Raw genomic sequence first — 18,985 nt, 5'->3', positions numbered from 1 at the left:
AGTACCTGGAGCGAAGCAGAGAGGACAGCTTGGCCCACTAGAGCTCTGCCATGTCAATCACCATGCTTTGCTTAGAGAAGCAAAAGCTGCAATTGAAGACTCGGAATTGAAACATACAGAGGATGAGGGAACACTAGAGGTAGCTTAAGAAATCAAGGTGTTTTCAGTTTTTCTTCATGAAAAAGTAGGGAAAAGAGCTCAAGTCTTGTCCAACGACTCTGGCCTCTCTGCTCTAGGACTCCGTTAAGAACTAACAAAGAAGTTTCCTCTTTATTGCAACACTACCTAATGCCGTCACTTCTTGTTGCAATAATTTCTTCCATCATATTTCTACACGATTTGAAATTAGAAACTACCATCCAATCATCAAAGAGGCCTTGCCAAATAAAGCCTTCCATTGATACTTTCGTGTTGTTCCGAAGTGGAAAGGATAGATTTCCTAGGTCTCAGCACCGTGCCACCGAGTCATCAAATCAGTGTTTCTTTACATTTCAGCATCTGTACAATCGACTTTGGACTGATATATCCTATGTTGACATTATCATTTCTTTAAAAAAATCAAGTGAACTAATCTTAGCTTCTAATCTGAGGCCTCATTCAATACAAAAGTCATCCAAAGACGTGGACGGGAAAGCAACAGATGACAACATAACTAAACAAAATCAACTGACTCTGCAAGAAACAAAAATGTGCAGTCTTTAGTCTTTCCAGTAGCAAGCCCTCAAGATTCACACTTCATCATCTCCACAACTTTCCGTGTATTTCACAGGAGGCACTGTGGCCTTCAGATCCAGTCTGTCCTCCCACTTGACTGTGACTAAAATAAACACTGGTTTTGACAATTCATCCCACGGTTTCCTTAGGATAGAAATTCCACAGATCACTTATAATCGTATTAAATTGAACAATCTGCAAAATAGAAAAATTTCCCAACAACCAAATTTGCATCGCAGGCTGACAGCTTTCTACAACTGTTTTTAATCTATATACTTCGCAACAACAGCAACAACAATAACACTTGGACAAAGGAAAACTGTAGGATTGGGGAAAGTCCAATTTCCTTTATCAGATAATTCAAACATCAATACATAGGACATCAACTGATGGTTTGTATGCTTGGGACAGTGAAAGTTTTTTGCCCTCTTCTCTTCAAATTTGTTGAAAAAGATCGTACATGGGGATCCTCTACCTATATACACATCATAAAGAAGAACTGGGATCAAGTGCGGAGCCATATTTCTCAGACCCAATTATTAGGAAGAGCAAAATCATGGAACCTAAAGGATGCCTCGCCAGCTGTATCTCGCTCGATCCTGTACTGTGGGTTGTTGTGGATCACAATGTCGTCATCTGATATCTCGAGAGGCAGAGGCTGCACTTGGTTCACATGGGGTTGCCGCGATATGTGTGCTTCGGGTCCTAAGGCCATGGCAGGTGGCGAGTGGGCCATCCTGAACCTTGAGCTGCCTCCACTCATGGGGAAGAGCGAGCGGTCCCATAGGAAGACGTGCACGAGGATGGGCACCTTGGCATGGCGGTGTAAGGAAAGCTTCTGGCTCAGAGAGACCGTGTCATAGCATCGGACTGCCCCAGTTGATGAGACAATCCAAGGGAGGACTTTCTGGTTCGATACTCTTGAGATGACAAGAAGCCTGGATGAGCTAGTCGCCTCACGGTACAGATTGCTAAGCCCTGACCGGGTTGAGGGTGCACTTTCATCATCATCTATGACTGTTGATATATAGATGAACCCCTGAAATTTACAGTAGTGCAAAAAAAGTGGGATTTTATGGAGAGGAACAACCTTACTTGTAGCAGAAAAAGGCATGAGAAATTAGGACATCATACCTCCTCTGTTCGGCTTATGGCGAAACCAAGTTTTGTGTCACCTTCCTGTAGTTTAATCTCTATCGGAAACTCTCCTCCTAGAGGAGCAAACCAGAGACGAACTGCCCTCACGACACCAATGTCAACCCCATGATAGTCCTCAAAACCATATAGACTAGCAGTGGCGAGATTGGATAGGTCAGACAATGAGCTAGCATTTACAGTGGAAGAAGCCGTCTCTCCAGATATCTGTAACAAGCCAAAAGCAAAGTAGAAATGACATCAATAATTTTTCAGGGAAATAAGATATGTAAGACTCCACTTCCATTCACCACCTCCAATTTTTATGTATGCATTGTGACAGGAGAGTTATCAATTCCAAATATAAAAGGAAAGAGAGAACAAAACATCATCTCAGGAAATATTGTATGGCAGTTTTAAGGACAGTATGGACCCAAGTGTCTGTGAGTCTGACTTCCTAGTCACTACAACTTGAAGATCTTGAGATCTATGTATGGACAGAGTATCCTGATTTATTTAAATGCTTCAAAAAATTAGTCCTAGAAACTTGTAAGGCAAAAATACGCAGATTTTTAATGAGAGATTTGGTTCAAGAATCAGAAGTCTACCTTAGTGAGCAGGGATTCAGTCTGTATGTTCATGAAGACAATCGGCACGCCAGAGTGCTGGGACGCGTTGAGCCACACATTTGCTCTTGCAAGGGTGTCTTCCAGGTCATTGTAACGAGATGCAACCCGATCAGAGACTTTTGGAAGGAGAAGTATGGAGAGAAAGCAGCTTGAATTGGGAACTGAAAGCAACTCGTGCATTTTGCGGTCCCATCGGTAGGAAACATATCCATCTTGAAGCTGGGTTCTAGACAGTGCACTTACCATCCTCGTACCCCTTGAAGCTGCAAATTAGAAGAACCATCTCAAAGTGCACGAAAAAGCAAGTAGCAGCAGAAAAAGAAGTTTGCATTTCCCAAGTAATATCCATGCAGAGGGTTATTATTCTTCCATACATGAATTAGTTTTTCTTGCCGGGAATCCATTCAAGTAGTATTACCTTATATAATAAAATGATAAATGATGAAAATTAGTTCAACTCTCAAGCTTGAAACCTTTGTTTCCACAAGGCAGCACAAAGTTTGACACTTGCACCTTGAGTGTTCGTATGCAATTACGACTAAACTAAAAGCAAAAGAAAGATTCTGATCAAGCTTTTCTGCTGCTAAATTTGTAACTGTTCTTCCCAAAAATAACTAAAACCGGTCAGAGTCAAAGTGTATCACTTCTACTTTGGGTGTGAAATGCTTTTTCAGAAGGCAAATAACATGGAGCCCTCATGTCATACATTTGTTGTTGGCAAACTGATAAATGTTATAGATGCAAGATCCGCAATCAATGAGGTCAACTATATTTAGGAGCCTGAATTTATTAACAAGATTGTTCCTGTCTGCAAGTGAGATAAGATAGCGCCCAAATGATGATCGATGCAGTTAATTCCTCAATTAATAATAAGTGTTCATCAGAAGGACCAAGGCTCGGTGCATTTGGTTGTAGAAATTGTGGAGAAAACATACCTGCAAAAGACACCGCAGTGACATATCACATCATCCTCACAGAAATGTAAGGTAAGTAAACCAGCAAAAACCTCACTCTCGATGTCATTCACAATATTCCGGATATGCATACGTTTCCTAATAAAGGTTATAACTTCAGGTGAGAGTGTGGTTGGACTTCAGATGGAGACTTCATTGTTTTGAACTATTGGCATCAGCCTCTAAATGGACAATCCCTTTTCACCTTTTCATCAGGTTGTGGCCTTTAAAGACAGAATAGCCTTCTTAAAATGGGAATGATTCCAACCACACTCTTCAGTTTATATTGGGAACAAAAGAAGAGGATAGATGGGCACTTCTCTGGATTGCCATTTTTTCATTCCTTAATATATCATTTAAGTAGCTCAATTATTCAGTTATGATAGCTGGAGCAGCTTCTACCAGTTTATGGTTTTAAGCAAGTCAACATTGACAACCATCAATAAATGCCAATCTGTCAAACCATATAAGCGGTCACCATAAATGATAATAACTAGGCCAACTTCAACAAAAATCTCATGTGCATTCCGGTAACGCTCAGCAATCAAAACATGAAATGTTTTCAGAAGCCAGAAACAAAATTGCATAGATCGGAGGCGTATCAGCTTTCCTACAGACAGTAAATATCTGATATGCACACATATATATATTTACATATGTCCTATTTCAAGCAGGCACTAATTGCGCTTGACCGGCTCGGAAGACTTCGTTCCCCAACCATTCTCAGTCTTTCAAAAGAGTCCAAGAAGTACGGCAAGTTAAGAAAAGTCAAGCGTGGACTCCAAACAAACAGAAAACTCATGATCTGATGGACAATTAGGTGAGCAGTAAAGGAAGGCGCACCGACCCAACCGACGCAGCAATCAATTTGTGAAAAAGCCAAGTGACCATTTACACCACAATACTCGCCGCTTTCAGATTAGCAGACCATAACATTCTCAAAAGTGGTATTTCTACCGTAAACCGAAACAAAAGGACAAGGAAAAAGGAAACACGAGGAAAGTCACGCTCTTCTGGTTCCTGGAAAAGGGGTGATTGCGAAATCAACTTGCCATGTTGACAATGTGCAAACAGCGATGGAGTTGGTTCTGTACACACGAATCTGGCTCAACTTTGTAGATCTCATCAAGCACTAAAGTGGCCATGACTAATCGCCACATGAAACAGTAAACCAATAGGAGTCACGTGGGTGGCTATCTAACTTCGGTCCTGCCTAACCGAGCAAAGCAGCAGATTATCAAATGTTAAACACGGTCGCCAACGGAAGTATGGAAGTGCGCAAAAGGAATGTAAAAATGTTCTTGTTTTCTTCTTATCAATTTGGACAGAGACGCGGGCAACCATGTTGGTCGAAAAGGGTCTATTCCATGGTCTCCGGCGAAGGTTTCAATGCTCTGCCCGTGGCTTCATGACAGATCACGATCCTAACCACTGACCGATTCATATGCGTTGGCACCAAGAACGTGCTCGAGAATGATCAAGAAATCAATTCCCAGAGTAAAACGACAAGAAATATTCAACCTTTTTCTGGATTAATATCTGTAAAAAAGAATCCAATTCTCATACCACGCGCTTGAGAGAGAGAGAGAGAGGCCCCGCATGCGACATCGTTCCACGTGGAAGGAACGATGCAGAAAGTCAAAGGGAAGACAAGCGCGCACGAGGACGACGAAGAGGACGCGAACACGGCAACTGACCTTGCAAGTGGAGGCACTCGGCCTCGCTGCGGTCGCAGAACCCGACGGCGTAGTTGGGGTCCTCGATCGACCTCAGCATGTACTGCTTCTTGCCGGCGGTCTCGTTGGGGACGATGCAGGCCTGCAGCTCGGCGAACTCGTCGAACCCGCGCCGGACCCGGACGAGGATGAAGGTGTCCTTGCTCTTGAAGGAGGAGTGGAGCACCTTCTGGATGCCGCTCTTGCCGTTCTTGAACGGCGACCGGATCTGCACCGAGCCCCCGATCCGGAGCTCCTCCACGATGTCCCCGGTCTGGAGCATGTCCCCCGTCCACTCGTCCGCCTTGGAGCTGCCCTTCAGGCACTCGATGGACAGCACGGTGGCCAGGCCCCTCGACGACGGCGATTCCAGCGGCGGCGACGATGATGCTGAGTTGCTCCCCCGTTCCATCTTGGTCATCTCTCTCTCTCCCTCTCCCCCCGTCAATTCAATTCATGGCCTATACAGCGTCAGCTTTCTGGAGAGAGAAAGAAAGGGTATATAGGATGGAACTGAATCTCGATGAATATACTTTTGCTTTGCGTCGGGAGAAGCGCGTATGCTTCTAGAGAGAGAGAGAGAGAGAGAACTAGGATACTGTTCTTGCGGCAAGAACAAGACGAAGAAGTACCGCGTTGGGTACTCTTTACAGTTTGGAGAGAATGACAGGAGCAGCCACTTCTTGTTTTAACCCTAGAGAGAGAGAGAGAGAGCGATTCATATATGTCGACAGCCTCCTGCCTTTTCTATCTCGTATAAGGTCGCTCCGTAGATTCCCATATAAAAAAAATATCGACCACTTTCCAAGTGTCGTACGTAATATAACATATCAAAATCGAAAATTTTGGTTGTTGGGCACAACTAACAAGTATGTGAAAAGATACTTGGACGAATACAGCCGTCCAAACTTTTAGAATCTTCAATATCCTGAATCCTCTGCGTAGAATACCCTATACGAGATTTGTCACATTCGAATCAAGTGTCATTTTAAGCCGGTGATCCCGAAGGTGAATATCTTAGAATTGAGTGACGTCATGGCTTTTTTAAAAAAGAATGAGAAAATATTGATTTCCCTGTCTTGTTTGTCCTCAACAATGTATATGAATTTTATAATATTATTATATTTCCTCCTCCTCCACCTCCTCCTTCTTTAATTCCTCTTTATTAATTGGAGGGGGGTGTTAAGAAAGTGATGGTGGGAGGTGAGAGAGAAGTCACGGAGGAGATGATGAGGATGGAAAAGATATTTTGAAAAATTCTGGGGAAAGTTTCCAATTTGATAAAAATATATATAGGGGCCAGATCAAATGAATCTCCATAATTTCCAGGAATGTTCGCCAACTTGGCGAGAAGGTATGCCAAGATGGACTTCATGGATTGGATCTTGATTTTGGGTTCCTCTGTGTTTTCCCCACTTCATTATTAGACTCGACAGATAAGGTCAAATTTTCCTGCCCCTTTTTGATTGGTCCTCTCATCGTACCTCGTACTCCATGTGAATTTCGCCGAAATTCACAATTATAATTAGGGATTGATCAGACTTCTAATTATCCGGTGAGACGTTCTTGCTATCCCTTAAGCCCCTCGCGCATTTTTCAATGCAGATATTTATTTGCTGAAATGATTAGAACGAGGGGGAAACGTTGTGAATATGGAAAGAGAATAGAATGAGGGATGACCAAGGGTGGGTATCATGTTATTTGAGGAAATCGAAATCGAATTGCTGCCTGAGAAGAAATGTTCTAATTTGAACGTTGGAATCTATTGAAGCATAATTGGAAGGTACGAATCGATAACCGTAAATTACTAACTAACACAAATGTAATGATAAAAGAGTGTTTACTCTTGTTGTTGCTTGGGGGCATTTGCTCTTGTTGTTGCTGATTGTCTCGGCTATTTCTTGTTTCTTTTACACCGGCTCCCTTTCACTCAGTTTGTTCGTATGCTTTTTGAGTGAAAGTTTTTGCGCTGGTCTTTTATATAGTTGACTTTTTTTCTTTTTATTATTACCTTTACTAAAAAAAAAAAAGACGTGTTGTAGGAGTAATTCATTATCTTATTAGCACGTATTTCCACAATATCGGCGCTCCTTTCGGTATGTTAAAACCTTTTTACAATTTGATTTCTTTGAATGTAATGTAGAATTTATTTCCGAATTAGACTTTATCTAACTTGACTTGGGATGATCAAACACATGGTGCCCTCAAACAATGTTTCTAGAAGCCGATTCTGTACGAAGGGTCATCATTTGACTTCTTCTTCTTCTTTTTTTTTTTTTTTTTTTGAGAGGAGATTATTCATGTCGAGGAACGTGATAAGCCGTGTTCATTTTCTTGGTTTGGACACAAATATTCCAAGTCAAGCAAAAAAAGAAAGGTTTATGGATTCCAGTCTGGATAAATTGACATGGCCATGATCAACGTGTTCCAAGACTTTGCACGGACTCTTTTCTACATTGGGTCAGCTATGGCTGCTCCCGTCTCGATCAATTTATCTTCCAAAGTTGAAGAAGGGCTATTGAAGATAATATGGCACTTAGCAGCCTCAATTTACTAAAAACTCCCCCTTTTCTTTCGTGGGTGGTCCTCTTGCCCTTTATGGTGTGTGGGCTAGGGCCAGTTCTGCGCACTTGAATTGGTTCGCCTCCGTGGGTGTTCTCCTCCACATCGGCCTGATACATTCGGGATTTTACTCATGCAACGCTCACACCAAGATTGGAGCCTAAAACCACAATGACAAAAATAAAGTCTCTACCATCTAAGACCAAAAAAAAAAAAAAAAAAAAAAAAAACATGTTGGTTTTGCATAGATCTACAATAAGTTTGGCAAATGCAAGATGTCATCACCATTGGGGAAGTTTTCGGTCAAAAACTTCAATTCATCATCTCAATCAAATAGAAGGCGTGCCGCCGGCTTGTTATTACCTTTCGGCTCGACCATCGAAATACCAATTTTGAATCAAGCATGAGATCTCAAACTTTTTGAGACCTTCCTCGTTGAAACTCGGACAAGTAGAGCTTGGTTGTGATGGGCAAGTAGCAAATCGAGTAGCCAAACATTGCTCATATGGGGTCGCCACACCTCCAAGTTCTTACAACTCCAACTTTATGCACCGAGTGAACTTGGAATCGTCAGTTATTAAGATCTATCTCTCCATCTAGGTGGTTGACTTGCAACAAGATCTCTCTGTTTTGTGAGCCATTTTTTAACATAAACGAACGATGGGACCATCCTTGTTGAAGAGAATCCAAATGTATTGAGTTATTCTCAATAGTATAATGAAAAATAAGGAGGGAAAGATAAATAATGAAATGAAATAAAATAAAATAAGTTGTGGGGTTTCCTTCATTCACAAAAAAATAACTGTATATGGGGGGATCTTCGAGATCTGAGTATAATTGCTCCCAGGTTGATCGGTGATCTGAAACGGGCCAATCAGAACAAGAGTCAATTAATAGATCCGACTTTGTCATGCTTAAAGAATTTATCAAAACCCCTCGACATAAGCGACCAAGTCATCAATCATCATCATGGCGCCTCTTCCTCACTCTCTCTGGCAGTGGAAAACTGTCATTTTGAGATCCGAGCACATTGGGTGGCTCCAAGAGAATGCACAAAATTAGGGATTTGAATACTTATCTTTAACTGTGAAGACAAATGTACTTGCAGTCTGAATAACCCATTGAGTTTTTTCACACATTTAAAAAAAAAAAATTGAATTAAAAGCATGTCTCCGAGCATGTTACAAAATAACGTCATGATCTAATAAGAGCGGGAGTATTCATTGAGGTTAGAAGGTTTGAATAAGGAGTCACTCTTGATAGACTCCTAAAATGGCAAAGGGGCAAGGATGGACCAAATTATGTGTCGAATAAAAAGAGAGTGTGATAGCAATGCTCTTTGACATGAAACTAGAATTAACTCATAAGATGCGCCTTTTGACGTGATAACAACACTTAACCTTGGAATCCCAAAATTAAACACATTTAGTTGAAAGCACTATTGGAATCGATGACCTCTTGGGAAAGTGTCCACCTATATGCCCAAAGACAAAACTGTAAGACTCGGTATAGGATAGACCAAAGTGGACAATACCTCAAATGAGTTAATCTAGAGAGCGTCATAATATGTTATCAAAGCAGGATCCCCTCTAGTAAGTGTGTGGTTCAGGAACAAATCACGTGGAAGTCGGTGGGCTTATGAAGACCCGATCCAATGAGGGTAGAGTGTTCGTCGGGGCTAAAATACCCTGATAAGAAGTGGCTCCTAATAAACTTCTAGAATGGCGAATGAAGTAGAAATGAACCAAATTACACATCAAAACAATGGGAGAGTGATATATATAAAACTAGAATTAACTCGCAACAAATGTCATTTGATGTAACGCATCAAAACGGTGGGAAAACGATATGTATGTATGTATGTATGTATAACTAGAATCAACTCGCAACAAATGCCATATGATGTAACAACAATACTTAGCTTTGGGATTTCAAATTTATATAACAGAATTAACTCGCAACAAATGCCATTTGATGTAATGACAATACTTAGCATTAGGATTTCAAATTTAAGCGTAAGCACTACTGAGATGGGTGACTTTCTCAGACAAAAGACAAAACCATGAGGCTCGCTTTAGGACCGAGTAAAGCAGACAATACATCAAGTGAGTTAATTCAAGAACGTCACATATCAAGCGTCAAGTTATCTCGAATGTCTTAATCTCCATATTAACATAAAGCAAGACAAAGAGAAGATATCTAGTTTTCCCCCTAAATGTAAGCATGCCATAAGTACAAAACTAAGATCACATGAGAAGTTAGAGTGTGTTTGATAACATTTATGTTTCTAGAAATAATTTATGTTTCTATTCGCCAAAATAGTTTTTGAGCAAAATAATGCGTTTAGTAATTATACAAAATTTCTACTCTCAGAATAGAAAAATAATAGGAATTCGTTTGGTATGATTCACGATTCTTTCTTGTGACGTAGAATTTCTTTTGATTTTTTAATAATTTTTTGAGATTTTTCTTCTTTTTTTTTTTTTTTTTTTTTTTTTCCTCTTTTCTTCTTGGTTGGCCATTGAGCAACAACGGTGATGGTGTACGGTGGTGATGATAGCGTACAGCTGCGAGGGTGGGCATGTAGGGGCAGCAGACGATGGCAGGCAGCAAACAGCGAGGAAAAAGAAGAAAAGAAAATGAAGAAAACGAATTAATTCTAGAAATAATTCCCGGGAAAAAGTTACTTTTTTCTACTCTTTGTTTCGTTCTAAATTTATTCTCGGTCATTTTTCTATTCGAGAAATAAAAAAATTAACTGACGTTACTAAATGGATTTTTTTTTTTTTTTAATGTTCTGAGGAGCAAAAGAACAAAAAAAATAGAGAAAGAGAAGTGTTTCCATATAGAACCTTAGAGTAAGTATTGTTTCAAGTTATCTAACATTTGTCATTTTAATCCTTCCTTTTTGTGTTGGTGGGGGTGGGGTTGGGTTGGGTTGGGGGCGGGCCGGGCGGTAATCAAAAGGTTTGTAACTACAGCTTTTTCCACTTTCTTGGTCGTAAAATGGGCCCAACGGTTTTGAAAGAGATTTGAGTTTGTGCTTTTAACTTTTCGCGGAGTCCATTCCACAGTCCAAAGGGGCCGGATATGCTACATGCTAATTGGTCGATCCATTCACCCAATTTAGCCTTCTGGCCCAAAAATTAGGCCTACCTTAGCAAGATTGGCTCACTAGTCTCTTTTTTTTTTAATGAGTGTTATTTATATAGAGCGAGAGATCGAGATCGAGATCGAGATCGACACTCGCATTTTGGTGATTCTAAGCACTAAGCTCATTTGGCTTTAGGATTCAATGGCAAGGTAGACCAATCAAACAGGTTGATTGAGTTAGAACGAAAAATGATTTGACCCAAATTGAGTCATTTAACCCGTTTAGGCCTATTTTTATGCAATAAAAATTTAATAATCTATGCGTAACCCATATCAACTCATATCTAACTCGATTCATAATACTAAAACACATTCATATTTAACTTAATTTAGGAAAACTCGTACCTAAACTAAGGTGAGAGCACAGAGTGAATGCAAAAGATAATCAAAGAGACGGGTTAGGTCTAAATAAATTATGAACTCATTTAACACTCATATTATTTTGGGCTTTACCACTTTAAATTCATTTCGACCCATTTATTGGATATAACTAACTTATATAATAACTTAGCTCATCAAATACAAGTTAAGAAATTGGTTTATGACCCTTTAACAAGTCTACGGCAAGGTAAGAGATCATGGGCTATGAAAGTCGAACTGGGAATGTCGACTTAATTTGACTTGAACATTTGTGATAGTCGAATCAGGAATGTCAACTTAATTTGACTTGAATATTCGTGACGTACTCAATCTTCGTCCCAAACATTGTTTTTTTTTTTTTGTTCTCTTGGGATCAATCCAGAGGATAACATGTTGTCATGTTCAAAACTTCAATATACTGATATAGTTCATCATTTCGTACTCTATGCTTTCACTGTCGTCGATGAATACGTCACATTAGTAATGAATAATGAAGATATGCTTAGTCCCTCTATAGGGGAAAAAGAGTTGAATTGGATATTTTAGAAGATTACTTCAACCTCACAGAAAAATTATTTCATATTCAAGTCGCAGATTCGAACAACGAAAGTTGCAATATATGCCAATCTATAATTGCCAGGATTACCAAATTTAAGCCGACATCTTATTATTTTGTCTTGCATGTTCAGTTAGCAAGCGTTCAGTTAGCAAATGTGTTCGTCATTCCCGTTCAAGGTGTGAATTCCGATCACCACACCTGCACATTCTACTGAGGGGGATTAATCGGGTGTTTAAAAAATTCCTGACGATATTGATATGAACAAAAGATAATTGCATCTTGAAGGATAATAATGACAAAAGCAAAAATGGAATGAACCGAGGTATCAACTTATCGACCGTATGAACTGGTACGCGTTTTCCATGATTTTGGGCTCTTTTTAGACTAAAGTCCACATAAAAGTCAATTTACAAAAGTCAAAAAGCAAATCTCATAAATCTGCTTGGTCCCCTGCCAGCTTCCGGTTTCTGCTAGGTAAAGGACAGATAAAAAGAGGCTATCAACGTTTCAAATTGGAAACTGTAGAGATGGGACGCACGATGATCCCTTCATCATTTCTTTCCAGTAGAACCCCAAAAATCACTGCAAATTCTCAAAACTTTTAATCGCCATACACTTAAATGATTCGTTAGAAACTTCAACATAACATAAAATTAAAATCTTGTCGCCATTCGCCTTAAAAGTTTCAGCCACCGTTCAATAAAGTAAGGATTGAAATGCACGAGCTTGATATACGTGGCCGTTTTGCGACCTCTAGCTTCGATACCGAATTAGGGTCAATGGTGCAATTGTGACTTCAAAAGTAGTATTTGCTTTCGGCACCCTCGCGGGGGGTTGGGGCACAAATCATGTCTGACTCTGAAGTGGATCCTTTAATACATTATTTCCAGGAAGGAGTGGTTGGGGTTGTTTAATGATAAACTCAGGCGTTGAGGCTGACAACGACTTCTCCTTCTTCTTCTCGCGAGCGTATGTGTGAATGAAGTGGGGTTCTCAGCACAAGTTCAGTCGCTTTCTCTAATCAACCCTTCTTGCTTCGAAGGAAAAGAGGAGGAAGAAAGAAAAAAGAACGAGCGTTCATGTTAAAAGAACAACGGCACGAGACGTGTATGGTTTTTGCACACTAGGATTCGTCTATTCCGGTCTAAAGAGTTCATGTCAGGTCGAGTGATGATGAAGTTAAGGAAATTTCATACGAGCCATTGTATCATGATAAGCACTTCTCAACAAGCGTCATGAGTTGTGAGAATAAGGACACTACGTAAAAAAAGACGCATACTTTATGTAAATCTTATCGTCACCTAACAAAAATTTATATCCAAAATCATATTGGAAATCTTTCCCAGCGGGCTCCTAGTTGATACATAGACATTAAAATCTTAGGAGTTTCTTGATCAAGCGACAACCCATGATGGGGCAAAGTCCACCACCCCGCTCTCCATCTTTCACCTTTAGGAGCAAAAGATAACATGGAGTGAAGTGGGAGAGGGAGAGAGAGGAAAGAACACAATCATGAGCCAAAAGAGAGATGGAAGATGCCCAAAAATGGGTTGAGGACAACACGGAAAATGCTTGATTCCCAAATTGGAAAAGAAAAGGAAAAGAAGAGAGACCAACCACAAACCGACCATCATATTGAATCATCATCAGGTAGCAAGGAACTTTACTTTTATGCAGAATTTTAGTCTGCTTTCACTCATTCATCTGCATTCAATTATAGTCACCCAACAAAAGGGTAGCCCCCACCTGGTTCCCATTCCATTTAATGGCTCCACCATTCATGGCAATCTCTCACTCTCTCTATCAATCCATCGAATAAAAGCAATTGTAATCTCTCCCTCTCTCTATCTCTCTTCCCATCTCAATACATAGATGTTTCCATAATTAGCTGAACTTGGCAACCGAAATCAGACAAGAAAAGCTCCAGAATTTATGGCTAATACACTGATTTTGAACTTCTTTTTTTAGCAGTGTAGACAGATAGTGGGCACCAAGGTGGTCCAGTTTATGCAGAGCCTAGGAATAATACGTGGCCCTTGCTTTACCTTCCTCTCCAGTGGAAAGGGACGTCTGTTCTTGTCCACCGCTACTCAATCCTCCTCTCCCAAACGCGATGCGATTCTGTACACAACTGACTTCTCGGCCTTCCTTTTCGTGTCATAGCTGTTGCTTGCTTGGACAAGTGCACTTTGCGCGATCGTCCGAGAGCGTCTTTTGAAAAAGAAGAGAAAAGAAAAGCAAGGAGATCAGATCTTGACAACGATATGTACATATTGCATGGACTTCTTTTTCTGTGGAGGGTTTCGTGAATTTCTAGTCAAAACTTTTTTGGTTCATGCGTTACCTTAACCTGTCCTTGAAGCTCCTTGATGTAATCAACGGCCAGGTCCAACATGTCCGCTGTGTTCGTTTGCTGCCGAGAACGCAACCCGAGATTCAATTTCACATTTCAGTTTCACATCCAGAAATTTGAAAGTGTAATACCTTGTCCATGTTGGGAACAAGATCCTGTAGTCTCCTTATTCTTTCGCTGATTTTGGTTCTTCTCACCTGTTCACATTGAAAAATGGAACTTACCCTTGAAGGAACATAGAATGGAAGAAACTCAAGTAGCACAGGAAGAGATTGATTAAGCTTACCCTCTCTGCAATACTGCGGGGATGAGTCGCGAAACCCCTCTTGGCGCGGACTTTACACGGTACAGAATCTTGGAGCTGCAAAAACTTGTCCACGTCTGCGGAACTTTTCGACGGCAAGCTCAAGTGGTGAGCTAAAAGACCAGGAACTCTACCTTTCCCCTCCTGGTCATATAGAACAGATCCCACATTTGTTCGTTCATCAGATAAACTGACCTTAGTGCAAATAAACATATGTGAATCAAAAGCAACTAGTACCTCAGTTTCCGATGCGTTCAAACCCAAAAATCCCTTTTCATCCTCATCTCCGCGGTTGAAATTGTCCGAAAGACCAACTGGGTCGTCCCACGAGCCGATAGGGAAACCTGTGATGTAGTCGTTGCCATGGCCTTCACTGAAATCGCCCCCTTCCGGGCTATTGATATCCATGCTCTTCTTTCCCAGTTCAGTAATCGGGCTCATCTTTCCGGACGAGGAAGGAGGTGGCCCGGATGAGAAGTTCATGCGGTTGCTGAACCTGCTCGCCGGAGAGAAGGACGACTCTCCTGCAGCGCCGCTGCCGACGAAATCCTCGATGCTTCTCGAGGCAGAATATCCTGCTATTTGCATCGGTTTGTTATCTGTCTTATCCCGTCCACAAATCATTCGAAGAATTCAGTAACATCGAGATCAAAATCTAGAACGATAGAAGCTTCCAAACATCTCTTTCAACAGATTTTGATTAACTGCCGCCGAGACTTTGCCTTTTTATGTTTTTTTTTTGCCCTTTCTTTTTCTAGGACTTTTTCGAGTTCCAAGTTGTTGTTCTCTTTCGAATTTGATTGATGTACTTAAACAGGGCTCTGGACTGGAAGAGCACTAGAAAAATTAAAGTACGAGGAAGGAGCCAAAAAAAAGTAAAAATCCGAATAATAAATGTCAACTTGCAATGCAAAATCCTTTCCCAAGAAAATTGGAACTTCCTCGCTTCTCTACATCTTGTATAAAGGAACCCAACAGATAAAACGACGCAACTGAAAGAAAATAATTCATGGAGACAGAGAGAGATTTTGTGTACCATCGATGTTTGTGTTGGAGAACAATCCGGCGGGCGAACTGCTTTGCCTGATGAGATTCGAGGAGTTGCTGTTCCCCGTTTTCAGGGACGCCGATCGATCCATGCCCATCGAGCCCACTACCTTGTAGTCCATGCTCTGGTTTTGCAGCTGAGACGAGCCCTGATAGAAGTTTTGCGAGGAAGCAGCAGAGGAGAAGCTGCTCCGCTCTGGCTGAAGGACCTCTGCCTCGGTCTTCATCGGTGGCCCGAAAACGTTTCCTCCCCCTCCTCCGCCGCCGCCGCCAGAGGCGGGGGAGGAGGACATGAGGCGCGCGAAAATTCGCTCCGACTCGGGGCTCGAAGGCCGGTTGAGGAACTCCTCGCAGCTGTCCAGTAAGTTCTTGAAGTATGAACTCGGGGCGGATCGGAATCGGGACAAGCCCGAGTTGTTGTTGTTCGGTTGTTGCTGGGGTTGGTAATTGGAGGAGCGACCGTCGCGCTGCTGCTGCAGATCTGATTCCATGGCGGGTTTTCTTGGAAAATGAGCTCGGAGTTTCGACCTTCCAAGTAGTAGTTGATAAAAATGTCAGAAAGCCTTGACAAGAGGAGCTTCCTGAGAGGACAAGTTACCAAAAGTCAGAGCCAGAAAAGGATATCTGCTTGCTCAGACTCGAAGCACCCAAAAAGGAGGCTGCTCAAGTAGATTAGGAACCGATGTAAACGATGGCTAAAGAGAGAAACCGGAGATTCAATCGTGCTCTACTTCTTCGTGTGAACAGAGGGAGAGACAGATCAGCCAAATCTGACTGCAACCCAGGTTTTTCCTTACCATTCTCGGTCCCAAACCTGAACTCCAGACCACCATGATTGGAAGACGGCAGGGCAGTTGCAACCGAAATGGCGTTCTAATCTGGGGACAACAGCAATCAAGAAACGGAAAAGCAGAAACCAGTCAATCTCTGACTAATCTCTCTCTCTCTCTCCCTCCGGACAAAGTTTGATGCTGGGAGTGGGGTGGTGTGTGGTTGATGCCAAGGGTTAAGAGAGAGAGAGAGAGAGAGAGAGAGAGAGAGAGGATGAGACTAGAAACTCCAAATGACGGTCCTTTTCTCTTCTTTTTTAAATAAAAAAGAAGGGACCTTTTCTTTTTATGTGCATTTTTCAGCACAGACAAAGGAACACTAGGAGCCAGAGGGATGCTATTGCTAGTCTCTCATTCTCTCACACCACCAAAAAGTGCATCACATCACGTTTGCTCACAGTGACCCAAGCACTTGCTCCTTATTGCACCAAGTGGCAAGTGCCCCAGTTTTCACGGTGGAGCTTGGCGCACCGGGAGTGAAAGCTCTGACGACTAGCGAGGGGTGAATTATTTGCTGACAGCCATCAATGACCGATCCCGTACCCCTTTTATATGGGAAATTGGTTGATCCGGGTCTGAAGGATCGAACCCACCACGGGCATTGTCTCCATCCGGAGAACCAACGGTTACGTTAAGACTCGATTCCCTGGACCCCGAACCCGAGAGCAAAAATTTTCGGTTTGGACATTTTCTGATGCTCGGTTATTTCTGCCACTCAGTGAGAAGGTGTTAGCCGAGTGTAGCATACCATGGCACGCTATAGGATTATCGATAATGGATGACCGGCTATGTGTCGATGACGTTATGCGCGAAAAAGTGAGACCTCGATGGTTGTAACATGTGGTAAATTTTATAGTTTATTATACAGCATTACGGATAATGATAGTAACCCGCATGACCATCTTCAACACTGGTTTGATTAGATTTGAGAGCCCTCATCAAGGGTAATGCAGGGGTTACAGGCTCTTTTGCTTTTCTAACTTTTGATCTTTGATTTGGCAAGTTAATTGATCACTTTATGTTCTACACGAGTTCACGTGTATTTTATTATTTTTAGAGTGTATAGGTCTTTTGTTTTTTAACTTTTGATTTTTGTAAAACATCTGTTCATGTGTATTTTATTATTTTTAGAGTGTAAAGACCACAAAATAATTTCGAAAGCTAAAAATTTCAAGTATATTAAGAAGTCATGTCTAAGAAAATATAAAAATTAATATAGAAGAGTCAAGATGATGACTAGAGCCTAACATGTAAGCGGTATTGTCTTCATACTATGGAAGACTCGCCATTTTATCCGTCGATACTAGTGCAACCTAAGTTGATACTTTTGTAAGAGGTCAATCGTTCTTTTTAGTGTTTTTCATCTTATTACGCTTAAAATAGGAGATTCAATGTTAATCCAAGTTACCATGTAAAAAAAAAAAAAAAAAAAAGGACACCTTTCTTTATGTCTCGTTGACTTGATAATGCCACGTGATTCTGTCAATTCCTATCTAGTTTTGTCGTCCTGAAAACTAGTAGGAGCACAACAATCAATTACAGTCCTATCCATTTATAGAAAATGACACAAATGGTCTTAAATTTTGATCAAATGTGCAATATAATCCTTAAACTGTTAATTTGTTCAATATGTTCCCTAAATTGTAGCTTAATATGTAATATAGTTCATAAACTTCTAATTTGTTCAATGCAATCCCTAGACTTTTGTATATATTTAACTTAATCCCTAAATTATATGAATATGTTCATCATTATCCTAAAGCTTCAATAAATAAAAGGACAAAATTGAGCTTTTTATATAATTTAAGGACTAAATTGAATATGTACAAAAATTCTATGGACCATATTGAACAAATTAGAAGTTTAGGAACTACATTGCACATTAGGATCAAGTTTAAGGGACATATTATACAAATTAAAAGCTTAGGGTTATAGATCATTTGTGTCATTATCCCTATCAATTTATGCATGATTTTTCCTCGCACCTCATTTTTTTTCTTTTGACGACACGGTCTAACCTATAAGAGATATCGTTAATCTTTCACATATTCCATATGAAGCTTCACGTTTTTTGCCTATCGTTGTTAGCATGACCCTAGGTTTCCTAAAAGAATCACATATCCTACTTGGCAAATGCTTAATATTGTAAATACATCACATAGTTTCAATGCTGATCCAATCCGTTATATCAAAATGCATACTTTCGGGGGTTGGTCTACTTTCACCTCAATTGTCCGACCGCGCTATTGCCTTTCTTTGCCAACCTAAAAACCTAGCAAGAACTATACATGGCTCGAGCTCTCCTGCTCTGATGATCACTGCACATTCTCATCGGAGCTGGCTTTACAGCTTAATTGCACACAAAACCCTCTTTGTTGAGTTCGATATGACATAGAATTACGAGTTTGGAATAAAAGATATTTCCACTTTATACTTGTTGACGTGAATTAAATGCCCTCTATTGTCAGGAGGTTATAAGCGAAAGGAATAGGTTCTTCTAAAATCCTACAACATCCAACAAAATTACGATAAATTGTTTATGACTTTTGAGTTATGTAATCAAGTCTTAAAATATAGCAAAAAATGCACGCAAATAATAATTTCAATTCAAATTGAATGACAAAATATACGAAGGTAATTTTTGAAAATACTTTTCATGGTCATGTGGTGCC

The 18,985-nt window shown here is 40.7% G+C and overlaps 2 protein-coding genes across 4 annotated transcripts; both read right to left on the bottom strand.

Moving 5' to 3' along the window:
* Nucleotides 1-1,025: 1,025 nt before the first annotated feature.
* On the bottom strand, nucleotides 1,026-5,859 carry LOC104421546. Its single transcript, XM_010033532.3, has 4 exons — nucleotides 5,128-5,859; nucleotides 2,457-2,740; nucleotides 1,849-2,076; nucleotides 1,026-1,753 (listed from the first exon to the last, which is right to left on the bottom strand). Exons 1-4 carry the CDS (start codon nucleotides 5,564-5,566, stop codon nucleotides 1,241-1,243), a joined length of 1,464 nt encoding a protein of 487 aa, XP_010031834.2. The 5' UTR covers nucleotides 5,567-5,859; the 3' UTR covers nucleotides 1,026-1,240.
* Nucleotides 5,860-13,387: 7,528 nt separating this feature from the next.
* LOC104421545 (transcription factor bHLH130) lies at nucleotides 13,388-16,540 on the bottom strand. 3 transcript variants are annotated; one of them, XM_039303839.1, is made up of 7 exons: nucleotides 16,281-16,540; nucleotides 15,473-16,064; nucleotides 14,674-15,035; nucleotides 14,419-14,580; nucleotides 14,264-14,329; nucleotides 14,124-14,192; nucleotides 13,388-13,990 (listed from the first exon to the last, which is right to left on the bottom strand). In XM_039303839.1, exons 2-7 carry the CDS (start codon nucleotides 15,972-15,974, stop codon nucleotides 13,937-13,939), a joined length of 1,215 nt encoding a protein of 404 aa, XP_039159773.1. In that variant the 5' UTR covers nucleotides 15,975-16,064; nucleotides 16,281-16,540; the 3' UTR covers nucleotides 13,388-13,936. The 3 variants fall into 3 exon arrangements, with proteins under 3 accessions (XP_039159773.1, XP_039159774.1, XP_010031833.2); XM_039303840.1 differs by having other exon boundaries at nucleotides 14,674-15,014; nucleotides 16,281-16,539; XM_010033531.3 differs by having other exon boundaries at nucleotides 14,674-15,011; nucleotides 16,281-16,538.
* Nucleotides 16,541-18,985: the final 2,445 nt, after the last annotated feature.

The sequence above is a fragment of the Eucalyptus grandis genome, chromosome 10 (genome assembly GCF_016545825.1).
Source record: "Eucalyptus grandis isolate ANBG69807.140 chromosome 10, ASM1654582v1, whole genome shotgun sequence".
NCBI classification, from domain to species: Eukaryota; Viridiplantae; Streptophyta; class Magnoliopsida; order Myrtales; family Myrtaceae; genus Eucalyptus; species Eucalyptus grandis.
This window is presented reverse-complemented; position numbering and strand designations above follow the sequence as displayed.